Source organism: Oryzias latipes, chromosome 20 (assembly GCF_053564925.1).
Source record: "Oryzias latipes strain Hd-rR chromosome 20, Olatipes_Hd-rR_3.1".
Classification (NCBI taxonomy): Eukaryota; Metazoa; Chordata; class Actinopteri; order Beloniformes; family Adrianichthyidae; genus Oryzias; species Oryzias latipes.
The window spans coordinates 2398892-2411876 of NC_136256.1; the positions used below are offsets into that span (position 1 = coordinate 2398892).

The 12985-nt window shown below is 42.4% G+C and overlaps 1 protein-coding gene across 1 annotated transcript in view; it reads right to left on the reverse strand.

Annotated features, from left to right (window-relative positions):
• Nucleotides 1-944: 944 nt before the first annotated feature.
• cubn (cubilin (intrinsic factor-cobalamin receptor)) overlaps nucleotides 945-12985 on the reverse strand; it is an 80656-nt gene continuing 68615 nt past the window's right edge. Inside the window, exons 52-68 of the mRNA XM_023950080.2 lie at nucleotides 12351-12500; nucleotides 12115-12236; nucleotides 11148-11373; nucleotides 10535-10722; nucleotides 9593-9749; nucleotides 8771-8920; nucleotides 8491-8676; nucleotides 7331-7460; nucleotides 6919-7136; nucleotides 6575-6774; nucleotides 6319-6481; nucleotides 5290-5498; nucleotides 4709-4853; nucleotides 4379-4560; nucleotides 3809-3974; nucleotides 2324-2559; nucleotides 945-1205 (exon numbers count right to left, since the gene is read on the reverse strand). Coding sequence (XP_023805848.1) covers nucleotides 1098-1205; nucleotides 2324-2559; nucleotides 3809-3974; nucleotides 4379-4560; nucleotides 4709-4853; nucleotides 5290-5498; nucleotides 6319-6481; nucleotides 6575-6774; nucleotides 6919-7136; nucleotides 7331-7460; nucleotides 8491-8676; nucleotides 8771-8920; nucleotides 9593-9749; nucleotides 10535-10722; nucleotides 11148-11373; nucleotides 12115-12236; nucleotides 12351-12500 — 2936 coding nt within the window. The 3' untranslated portion in view covers nucleotides 945-1097. The remainder of the gene's footprint in view (nucleotides 1206-2323; nucleotides 2560-3808; nucleotides 3975-4378; nucleotides 4561-4708; nucleotides 4854-5289; nucleotides 5499-6318; nucleotides 6482-6574; nucleotides 6775-6918; nucleotides 7137-7330; nucleotides 7461-8490; nucleotides 8677-8770; nucleotides 8921-9592; nucleotides 9750-10534; nucleotides 10723-11147; nucleotides 11374-12114; nucleotides 12237-12350; nucleotides 12501-12985) is intronic.

The following is a 12985-nucleotide window of genomic DNA, read 5'->3' on the forward strand; positions in this document are numbered from 1 at the left end:
GGTCAGGACTCTGTGCAGTTCATCAGACCAGTCTCTGTCCTCCATGTCTTTATGGACCTTGAGTCAGTGGCGGCGTGCTTTCCACCGCTGCATCGATGCTTTGCATTCACTTGGTGATGTATGGCTTGGATGCAGCTGCTCGGTCATGGAAATCCGCTCCATGAAGCTCTCTGCATGCTGGACTTGGGCTAATCTGAAGGTCACATGACTTGTGGAGCTCTGCAGCCATTGACTGCAGAAAGTCAGTGACCTATTTGCTCTTCAGCATCCTCTGACCCCTCTCCATCAGTTTAGTGGTCGACCACTTGGTGTCTGAGTTACTGTTGTTCCCAAACTCTTCCATTTTGTTCTAATAGAGCTGACACATGACTGTGGAATATTTAGGAGAGAGGACATTTCACCTCTGGATTTATTGCACAGGTGGCGTCCTAGGACACTTCCACGCTGGAATTCACTGAGCTCCTGAGAGCGGCCCAGGTGTTTCTTAGTGGCTCCAGGGTACCATTTTCTAGAGCTCTGGAGTATGTCTAACACTTTGAAGATATTTAAAACATGTTGCCTAATAAAATCTCTAGACAGAAAGAGTTCACTTGGTTTATAGAATATTTGTCCTCATACATTTTTTCTCTGAACAACTATCAGGTTTTGTTTTCACAGAAAAGTCCAGCTCCTATGTAATTTTCTACGACTACAACCCAGTTTTGGAGACATCATCCCCAAAACGGACAGGTGGTTTGGCAGACAAGATCTCTTATATATCATACATGTGGTGATTGTTGAATGTTTAGTGTTTTTCCTGTTCATTTTGTTGCGCTCTGTGCATGTTGACAGCTGGTCAGGAATACAATCACTGATTGAAATCAATTTCTTCTTTTTAGAGACTCAAGCTTTTGTTCTAACCTCTAAAAGAGCATTTTGTAAAAAGTTGAGAGAAAGTGAACACCTTGTTACACCTGATTAAAAAATGTTTTAATTTGACACAATTGTATTAATTTATTTTATGGCTAATAAAATATACATTCACATTCAATGCTTTTAAGTAATTAAAGCCTTTGTTCTCATTTGTTGGACAGCAGCGTGAAAAGAGCAGCGTTCATTCAGCTGCTCCAAGTGAGTCTGAATCCTGACGGAAGGATGGAGAACTGGGACTGGAAGACAATGAAGACTTGGTGGGAAGATGCTCTGAATGGAGCAATGTTGGTTTCCTGGAAGAAAAAAAACAGAAAAAAGAAACAATAAAGACATGCAGACCACATCTGACTTCCAAAAATGGGTTCCATCATGCAGTAAATGATGGAATGTTTTTAAGTGTCCAAGTCAGCCCAGTTTAAACTGGAACGGTCCCGCCTGCTGCAGCTCTAGAGAGTTAGGATGCTTGGACTCCATCCCCACTGTCAGGTCAGGCTTACATGCATTGCAGATGACTCTCTAAAGGTGTTGTTCCAGTAGCTTAGGTGATTCCGATGAATAAAAATGAGGAAACTGAGTCAAATTATAGACTAATTTCACTACTATCAGTTTTTTTAAATCTTGAAAAAACTGTTTGCAATTAGATGTGATGCCTTTTTAAGTAAATGTATTAAACGAGGGTCAATATGGATCAGGAGTAACTGTTATGGAGTTTGTGGAAAATGTTACAACTGTCATTGATCAAAAATTTAATTCAATTGCTCTTTTTGTTGATTTAGGCAATGTGTTTGATACTATTGAACCTTGTCTTTTGTTACAAAAATATGAATATTACAGTCTTCAAGGTAAAACAAATCAATGGTTGAGAAGTTATTTGGATTGTCAGGTTCAATCTGTAACTATTAATACTGTAGATTCCAATTAGAGAAAATTTTACATGCACCCCCACAAGACAGTCCTTGGTTTTGTTAACCATTAAATTCCTTATTTAACTTAACCATAAACATAAAATTAAAGGAGAATAAGGGATCCTCCCCGAGGACGGACAAGAGTTAGTCAAATTTAAGAGGTCTGTATCATTTTGAACAGGTTAAAGCAGATGAATTCAAACTAAGTACTTCTTTTTTGCAGTTAAAACATAAATGTATAAATAATTACAAAACACAGATGTAAAAGGATTTGATTTAGTAGTATCCATTTGAAAAGGATTGTTTGTTTTTATTTTATCTATTTAAAGTATTATACTGATCAGCTTGGACATTGAGGATATTGAAGGATTGGCTTCTAATACGCTTCATATGTTTCTGCCTCTTCTCGTTTTTGATTGTTTGTTTGTTTATACTTCATATTACGTAAACAAAACAAATGGCAAACTAAAAGAATAATATCAAACGTAAACCTTAAAGTTACATACCACTCCACAATAAGGCCCAACAGGAAGTGAGGAAGAGTCTGGGCCATCGTACAGCTTCAAAAAGTTGTTCTGACAGTCTCCAGGGTCGTCAATACTGATCTGGCCAAAGGTGACAGTCACCACTCGCCCCCGAGGTGCCACGATGTTCCACTCACAGTGACTCTGATTGGGGTATGTTCCTGGGTAATTAGGACTTGAGAGAGAGCCATGATCTCCATACAGGATTCCCCCGCAGCCTAGAAAAGCATGAAGTCAGATGCAACATGATCACTTTGTATTTTCCAGCTGTAGTATTTGAAGACGTTGATTTAAATGGTGTCAAAGTAAAGTGGGAGAGAAAAGATTCATAGTTGTGGAGACACAAAAACTGATTAACTGGATCACAGAACTCTGCACTCACCGGCCATTTTATTAGCCACACTTGTCCAACTGCTCTTTAACGCAAATTTCGAATCAGCCAATCACATGACAGCCACTCAATGCCTTTACGCATGGAGCCATGGTCAAGAGGATCAGCTGCAGTTCAAAATGAGCATCAAAATGGAGAAGAAAGGTGTTTGAAGTTACATGGTTGTTGGTGCCAGACGGGCTGGTCTGAGGACTTCAGAAACTGCTGATCTACTGAGATTTTCACCCACAACCATCTCTAGGGTTTACAGAGAATGGTCAGGAAAAGACAAAATATCCAGGGAGCGGCAGGTTGGTGGACAGAAATGCCTTGTTGATGCCAGAGGTCAGAATAGAACGGTCAGACTGGTTCCAGCTGACAGAAAGACAACAGGAACTCAAAGAACCACTGGTTCCTACTGAGGTCTGCAGAAGAGCATCTCTGAACCCACATTCTGCTTCCGCTGGATCCATCGGGCCTTGTATTAACAGTTCATGCTGGTGGTGGCATAATGATGTGTGTATATTTTCTTGGCACACTTTGGCCCCCTTAGTTCCAATTAAGCATGTTTCCAACCCCACAGTCTACCTGAGTATTGTTGCTGACCGTGTCCATCCCTTCATGACCACAGTGGACCATCTTCTGAGGCTACTTCCAGCAGGATAAGGCTCCATGTCATCAAGCTGGAATCATCTCAGACTGGTTTCTAGAACATGACAATGAGTTTTCTGGACTCAAACGGCCTCCACAGTCACCAGAACCCAATAGAGAACCTTTGGGATGTGGTGGAACGGGAGACCAGCATCATGGATGTTCAGCCGACAAACCTGCAGCAACTGATGATGTCATGTCAACATGGACCAAAGTCTCTGAGGAATGTTTCCAGAACCATATTGAAGCAATGCAACCAAGGATTTAGGGAGTTCTGAAGACAAAAGGGGGTCCAACCCAGTACTATCAAGGTGTACCTGATAAAGTGGTCGGTGAGTGTATATTGAAGAGGCCTTTGGTTGACAAATAAGGTAATATTCATTCTTCCATTACTGGTAAAATGAGATTTTTACTTCTAATCGTAATCTCCAGATTACAAAACTGACCGTTAGGAGAAGACGTCCATGTGACATCAAAGCCATCCCGAGTACTGGAGAAGTCACTCTTACAGTGGAGGTAAAGTGTGTTGGATTGTGGGAAGATGGGGCTAGGCAGGGTGCTTCCACAGAACCGACCAATAAGTGGTGAGCTGGCTGTGCTTCCGTTGCGGATCTGAGGGACAATGCAAGCAGAATATTGTTCTTCCCAAAAACATGACAGATCAGAGCCCACAGTCTCTCTGCTGCACTGCACACAGTTGGAATGTCATACTGGTAACAGAAATAGTCTGGTCATCAACTTCTGTTTGTGTAGGTCAGTGGTGCTGGAGCTATAGCTCTTCTCTGAGTGAGAAGTATCTCAACCACCTTGCACCAGACCAGAGTCGTTCTCTAATGTCGACACCATGAGTCCAACTATCCAACTGGGTAAAGTTCTTGCTTAAAAAGCGGCCATTCAAAGGCCAGGCCAGTGGTCTCAACCCCTGCAACACTTCATTTGAAATAAACTCTGCATTACAAAGAGAACAGTAGACTGATAAATGCAGTCTTAAACAACCTTTGTGTTCCCTGCTTTACCTCCAGGTAGTCGAAGTTACAGCTGTCGTGGCTCTCCACATCAAACGCATTAAAAAAGAAAGAGATGGAGTTGTTGGTAGGTGCTTTTAGGATGATGGTGCAGTCCACATCATGGGGGTAGGTGTCAGGCCAGCCGGGACTCTTCAGGTAACCAAACTCCTGTTCATAGGTACGACTGCAGTCTGGAAGTCAATAACATCCCTCATCAGAAGTTGTTATTGGACACTCAGCAGCTGTCAGTCGCATTGATCTCCAAAGTGAGCAGAGCATGTAGAGTAGACGTGATTTGGATTGATCTTATCCTTTTATATTTTTATTCAAATGACTTACTGGCGATTTGGAAGGTAAAGCTGAGGCCATTTCCTGTCATGAAGTGGTCAGATTTGAAGTCAACCAGGACTGTTCTGCCATAGCTGTAAAAGTCTGGTGGATGCATGTCCGATGCACAGAAGGTGTGTGACTGCCCAAAGTCTCCCTGAAAGTTGATCATCGAGCACACAGGTTTATTCCAAACACACACTTTACCTTTAGTCCAATGAAATGTGAAATCCAAAAATACGACATAAATGATGAGACTGTCTTCTGTTACAGCTTCAAAAGATGTTTAAGGTTACAGTTACATTTTTTAGGTTGCAGGATTACATTATAGTACTTGTTTCACGCTTTGTGTCAACACCAAATAAGAAAAGTCATAGGCCACATTCAGACTGAATATGACTGAATGTCATGTGTACAGTCCTGCGTGCATTTCTAGTCATGTGCATTAAAGAGAAACAATAAAGACAGATTTATTGTTTCTTTGTTGACCGCTCTTGTAGAATTAATTAAAGATACATGTGATGTCAGTCACACTTTTAAGCCTACTTTCACTTCTTGCAAAGTAAGTTTCATGGTTTTGCTTTAAAACTCACCAAAGGCCAGTCGTGAATCTGTAGGTAGTTTGTGGAGCAGCTCTGGTCTGGCTGGAGGACAAAGGTCTGGACTGATACTTTGATGGTTTCTTGGCCTGGAGCATCCAGAGTCCAGCGGCAGGAGGTATGTGGAGGATATGTATTTGGGAAGGAGGGGGAAGTCAGGGTCTGGATGGTGGTGGTGGCATTCAGGGTTCCGCCACAAAACACTGAAGGACGGCAAATGGATTGTTACAAATGAATGATAAACGAGTCTATAGAGATAGTTTCTGAACTTGTTCATTGCCTTAGGCAGATGCTCTCCTGAAGAACACCTGGGATGCATTGACAACCAAATCGGTTACTCTTCATTGACCTTGGATAACATTTGGCCCATTTTGATGGCATCATCCCACATACACTTGGAAGCTGGGAATTATCTCACACCTAATGCGATTTGCACAGCATCTAATTTTATTTTTAGGTCAATGTAGAGATGCATTGAGAGGTCCTGCAGAGCATTTTGAGCATCGTTTACCTGGAGCCTTTGAACCTTTCCTGCTTGCCTCTGCTCTGTGTGTGTTTCACCTGTGCTGTTTTTGTTAATATCATAATGATAACTGTGTTCAGTTTGATAGTAATTAATCATATTTGAAATTTAAAAAAAGCATTTTTAGAGACTAATAATGAAGTGTAGAAGTGGCCGCTGTCTGCTCCTTAGCTGTTAGGCAGAAACATAGGAAGCAGCTGTTTCTCTTCAGGAAGTGATACCTTGTCAACATTTCAATAAGAAACATTTACCTCACTTCCAGGAAATTTGGGTTGTTGTTACTTCACTCTACACGTCACTCATAACACTTTCATACTGAACCAACAGCTAAACTGCCCAGCCATAACCTTGACACTGTTTCCTTTAAATTTATGGATGTTTGTCTGTCTGCATACCAGGCGTTCTCTCCGACCTTCCTATAGAACCCTTTCTGATTCATTTCATCATTGATTAGGACACACTTTTGCCAAAAGCACTGATTCTTGTGAAAGGCGTCTTACGTGGCACCGCTCTGTAGGTGGCGTTGAAGCCCTGCCTCTGTACGGAGCTGTCAGTGACAAACTGAATTGTCAAGAAGTTTCCAGTAGACATGAAGAAAGCAGGGATGGAAGTTCCACAAAATGTCCCAACCAAAGGGAAGTCCATGTTGTGACCATCATATACCTGTCACAGATGCACACACAGGACTTAAATCCATTTTTTTCAACACATTGCGCTGGCAGATGTAAAGTGCATTGTTGGTGAAAGGTAGTTTACTTTGACGTAGTCGTAGCGGCACGTAGCGGAACTCTCCAGCTCAAATGAGGAGAAGGTCAGATTGATGGCCCGGTTTACCGGCATCTCGATGGTCCATACACAGTTCATGCTGGGCTCATAGCGTCCATCCAGGTTTGGGTCTGGTGACCCAAGCATGCCCATTGGCATTGACAGATAGCCACCACATCCTTGTTCAGGACCTACAGAAAAAGCAAGAGGCCATTCATTCATCTTCAAAAAATTATGCGGATAAGCCTCAAGAGGAGCCAATATTCTCTGATTCATTTCTCATTCAGAAAGTTCCTTTTGCATTTTATCCAGTTTTAACCCACAATCAGACATACCGAGAGTTTCTGCGTAAGTAGCTCTCCAGCCAATCCCATTCACTGAACTGTCTGTGATGAAGACAATGAACAGCTCGTTGCTAGAAGAGCGCAGATCAGGTGGGAGCGCTGTTCCACAAAACCTTCCCAGCAAGGGGGCCAGGGAGTCCTGCCCATCGTGAACGGACACAGAGTCATACCGGCATGAAGACGAGGCCTCCAGATGGAAGGTGTTGAACCTACAGATATACAAAAGTGAAGCTGGCAAATAACTGAAACATTCTTACTATTGGGATTAAAAGAGCTCCTTTGAAATGAATTTATCAAATGAGAATCAAAGAGGGAAATCTTATTATCTGGTCTTTCCTTTTTCAATTATTTTCAGTTGAGTTCTTTTTAGGATAATGTAAAAAAGTGAGCTGGGAAATGTTACCTTAGATTCACCACTCTGTCTGCTCGGACCCTGATGTGGAAGGTACAGTTGGTGTTGTGGTGATAGTTGATTATGGAGAGGGCTGGGCTGCTCACTGTACCTGTCGTGCTGTTAAAAAAACCTCCACAGGCTGGACACACACATACACACACACTTTACATTTTAAATATAGAAACATGGACGAATGAATAACAATAATCTGTGACAAAACAAGCCATGCTCCCTTCAGGCTCCCGCATCAAAGTTGCTTCACAGTTTTTATCTTTCAAACATCAAATTTCAAGAGATTTACATTTTTTGTTCCTGTTGTACATGAAGCTTTGCTTTGGGAATCATTTTTAAACGTAGCTTTGGTTTCTCACTAATATCTGCATTCCTCCCCTCTCCATGACCCCTTCAACACCTTGCGGACTCTCTCTTTTCTTGCTCCCCTGTGCAATAACGCATGGCTGCTACAAGGCCGGACGTGTGGGAGGTTGTTTTTTTGTTGTGAATCAATGTTGATGTATTTTTGCTAGTACTTCAACCTGTGCCGTTCTACTGTGACACAGATCGAAGATGCTTGACATTGTACTCTGCCCTCCCCATGTGTCGTTCTTGGCGTTTAGCGCTGCCAGAATTGTGTTGCTGCCCACCTGTCTCTCTTTGTATGTGTTGCCCTACCACCCACCAGCTTCCCCTAGAGGGATGATTAAAGTCGTTCATTTATTTCCAGTTTTCACTTAATCTCTGTGGCATCACTCTAAACCTGTTCAAACTGCTGATACACAACACACACACTCTAGTTTACACAATGTTGTGAATTTTACCAGTGTTCTCAGAAAACCACTGACAGTGTCCACCTTCCATGTTTGCTTTTGTGTTTATGACATCACGTGTTGCAACAGCTCTTTGTCGCATTTTTACAAGGTACAAATGTGTTGCTCTCTTTTCCTTGAAATTTTTCTTCAAGGACAAATAAAGTTTTATGACTCGACCAGAATCGACCAGACTAGACCCGACCCGACTTGACTAAACTAGACAAGACTTGATTAGACTAGACTAGAAGAGAATGGAAAAACATTTAATAGAACTGAATTAAAGCCACTACTGGAGAAAGGTTCCTGTTTCAGACGCTTGCTTCTCTGTGCTGGATATCAACTGTTCATTATCAGACTTACGGATGGCTGTATATTCTGCCATGAAGCCAGTGTCAGTGGAAATAGAGTCGGAGTAGAAATGGACAAGCATGGGTCCAAAGGTGGAGATGGGACCTGGTACGCTAGAGCCACATAAAGTAGCAACGGCCGTACTGCTCACAGGCAGATTGTAGATCTTCAATCCATCATAGAAACAGGTGGAGTGTGCTGAAAGACAACGTTTAGAAAGCATTCATCTGAAGATCCAAGAGCTGGAAGTGGAAAACGTGCCAAATTTCTGTTTGCCCACGTTGACATTTACCTTCCAACTGGAAGACCTGAAAGGTGAGGATGATCACAGTTTGTTCTCCTGCATCTATTGTGTAGTTACAGTTGGAGTTGTCAGGGTAGTCAGCTGGATAATTTGGAGAGACCACACGTCCACTGGGAGCTGAGAAGTTTGCACCACACCCTGCATGAACACAAAACATTCCCAACTGAAAACTGTAGGGAGATGATTCCATAAAAAGGTTTTTGAAGAAGTCTTTCATTACATTCTGTTGCGTTGGACAGTAATTTTTGTTTAACTTTGGGTATTTCTAGACCGTTTCTACAGATTAATTTGTATTGAAAATACTTAGATTGCAGAAAGAAATGTGGTCATTGTGATTGTGCCAGAGGACATCAGTAAGCTGTGATTAGTCCAAATCATTCAGACGTCAGAGATAACAAAAAAGGATTATCTGACCTTTAACATTGTTAAAAACATCAAATAATGAATTTTTCTATGTGGGTCATATCTCTGTGATTAGTGTTTATGGTGAAAAGTGGTTTCTTTAAGTTAATTTTTTTAGCAAATTTTTCAAACCAAAGGGTGTTTGGGTGAGTGTGTGTGTGTGTGTGCGTGTGTGGGTGAGGGGGGGGGGGGGGGGGGGGGCTATCAAGAGTCCCCAAACCCATGTAGATGCTCCATTATATTCAGTCAGTCTGCACTGGACTTATGCCCCCCCCCTTAGGCCTAGCTAATCTGTTATTCTTACCCGTCTTCTGCACTAAAAACTGAAGTAAATTCCTAGCTATGCTAAGTGCCCCATTTTTGTGTTTTGAAATAAAAACTTCAGGTTGTGATCAGTGCTGTACTCACTGGTACTGAAGGAGTAGGAAAAACCTTTGGCGGTGTCTCCAGATGACTGGAATCGAGTTGTGATCATGTTGTATGGAGCCACAATGGGCCCTGGGGCCACAGAACCACAGTGAGATGCCAACAGAGCCTCGGGAGTTTGGGTGCGGCCTGACCACACCTGCAGAGGTGCACAGTTGGAGAGGCGGCTGTCACTCAAAATCTCAGTGTACAAATGAAGTACCTAACTGTGGGAATATGAGAGATGCCGAGTACTAAGGAGGCTTCATGTCTAATTCAAAGGACCGGATTCTAAAACTTTTCCTGACACAGAGGTCTGTCATCTTTTTAAACATGCATGGAACCATACTCTTTGGTTCACACTTGTTCATAAAATGGTGCTAAAACGCTCACCTTTATGTTTAGATCGGCTACTGTCCCCAAAATCCGCAGCCAAAATATAACCAGAGCACATTTTCTCTGAGCTGCTGCCCCTCTCATTTGCTGTATCACACGGCCAGACCTTCGTTTAAAAAAAAAAAAGTACCGTATTTTCCGGACTATAAGTCGCACCCCTTGCCAAACCATGAAAAAAAAGGGCGACTTATAGTCCGGAAAATACGGTACTTTTATCCCTTATCTGTGTGCAGATGCTGGAACGGTTGTCCCATTTGTATTAGGAACACAAACTTTACTTCTACCATTCCTGAAATGGAACTAAAAAAAGCTGCATAAATTCTGAAACAGAAAAATAACTGAATGTGTCTTTGTTGAAGACCGGTTACTCAGATGATCTTTACTGATGATCATCATCAGTAAAGGGTTGGGTTAGTGTGATTCAGTTTACAACAGCAACAGAAAAAGTTGTCGGGATTATTTCAACCAAACATAGAGTTTAAAATTGACATAAGATAAAAATTTGACATCAAATTTCCCAAAGTTCCTTCTGTAGATTAGAAGTGGTACCTTGATGTAGCTTTCTTGGCATGTTCCACTACTGTCTGGGATCTGGAAATCAGGGCTAAACGTCATCTCCAGATGGTTTCCCTCATGGGCGATGATCTGCCAGGAGCACTCCACATGGGCTGGGAAGTTCTGGGGAAAGTTTGGTGACTTGATTGTTCCAGTATCACCATGAATGATCCCTCCACAACCTAGGATGTACAAGGGTGAAAATAAAGAAAAGCTAGTGTTAACTACACTGTTCTTAATGTCAGTGAGACTCTTCTCAGTACAAAGTTAGGATTAACCAGTAATTAGAGTACAGACAGGGCATTAAGTCTTCTTGGACCAATAAATCTCCCATTTCAACTGTTTGTTTATATGTGAAAACAATTTTATGTTTTATTTATCTGCAGGGACAAGATTCTAATACAAAAAATAAATAGAACAGAAAATTACACAGACTTTCCCTGGAAGTCCAAACCAGGCATATTTTATTTCATGGCAACAGTGTGCAAACAAAACTTTGGACTAATGGACAAGATCGCGAGGATATGGTTGTTCTTAAATGGATTTGTCGGATAATAAACAAACCAAGGCTGTTAAAGACATAGACCATGTGCTCATGTCAACTCACCAGAAGAATCAGTTGACCAGGAGGCTAAGAATCCACCTTTGGAGACACTGTGGTCAGCAAGGAAAACGATGGCTAGTGTGTTGGAGCCTGACTGGATGGTTCCTGGAGAGGTGGTCCCACAGTACTGGCCAATAATAGGTGAACCAGGGGAGCCTCCATTAAAGATGGTGACAGAGTCCCAGCTACATGTGCTGTGGTGCTCCAGGTTAAAGTAGGTGAAAGTCAGCTACAAAGAATAAGATGGAAAAAAGCAAAACTTGACAGATGAACTACAAAGAATCTTTTTTAAGCTTTGAACCTGGGTTTAGTTTGAATATATTCAGCCAAAGAAGTAGTTACAGATTAACATCAGTTAGGTTGTCTTCTGCACAATGCGGTTTAAATGCTCTTCATACAGTTGTTTCCATTAGCTTTTTCTTGGATTCAGGATCCCTCATGAATGTGGGTTTGAATCCCCTCTTTGAAAAAGACATGGCTTTGAAAAGGGCATAAAACACAATCTTAAAATATTTTAAATTCTTTTTTTGTGACGACTCCAAAAAAGATGAGAGCAGGTGAAACAGGTTCATCCAGCCATCCTTTTTCTGAACCAGCCGAATCCCTTTCGGGCTGATAGGATGCAGGATTCTAAACCAGCTGCTGTTGGATGAAGACGAGGTTCACCCTGAAGAGGTCACCAGTCCTTTGCCGGACCCCACTACTACACACACATTTACACGTAGTAGGGACTATTTGAGATCACCCATCAACCTAAGAAGCATGTTTTTGAGCTGTGGGAGGGAGCCGGAGTTCCTGGAGAAAACCTACACATGCATGAGGAGAACATGCAAACTCCACACAGACAAAAGTCCCAGCTGGGATTTAAACCAGCGTCTTCTCACTGAGAGGTGTGAGTGCTGACCACTCTGACCATTGTGCAGCATGCAATATCAAAACATATTTTGTGGCTGTTGGTGTTTAAACTCACTGTGATGGTGGAGCCCACCGGAGCCTCTAGCAGCCAGGCACAGCGGCTTGGGCTGGGATACATAGCGGGGTAATTGGGACTAGATAATACCCCTTCTTCACCTGTCTGCCAGCCTCCACACTCTGCACAAACAGAATCAATGTCCCAGAGCACTTTTAGTGCTACTTCAAAAACTGGAACATCTTTTTTTAGATTCCATAGCAAGCGTTCAAGTCATCCCTGTCTCACAGACTCACCAGAGAACATGTACTTGGCCTTGAAGCCCAAGTCTCCCTGGGAGGAGTCGGACTGGAAATGGACCCAGAGTTCAGAAGTGGAGACTACAATGGGAACTGAAGGCGTGGTCTGGCCACAAAACTTTGCCAACAGGTCCCCATTTGAGTCACCTGAGGGGCAAATTCAAGTTTTTACAAGCAGTAACATTAAAAATTTGACTTTTTCTCATTGTTTAGTTGTTTTTGCTTTAGGGAAAAGAGTAGAATATAGTTCCTAATGTAATAAATATCTGTAATGTATTGTAAATACAGGGAACAGTGGAACAAATATCATTTTCTCTTTCCAGTTATCATTTCACTTCTTTATCAATTGATCATCCTAAAACAAAAATCCAAATGTAAATCCATCCAGAAAATCTCAGAGGCGGCCGTGGTGCAGCGGTAGGGCGGTCGACCCATGATCGTAAGGTTGCAGGTTCGATTCCCGCCTTGCACGCCCATGAGTCGAAGTGTCCTTGGGCAAGACACTGAACCCCACCTTGCCTCTGGTGGTAGGCGGGCGCCAGTGTTTGGCAGCGGAGCCGCCACCAGTGTGTGAATGTGTGTGTGACTGGGTGAATGGGGCTGTGACTGTAAAGCGCTTTGTCCTTGTAGGA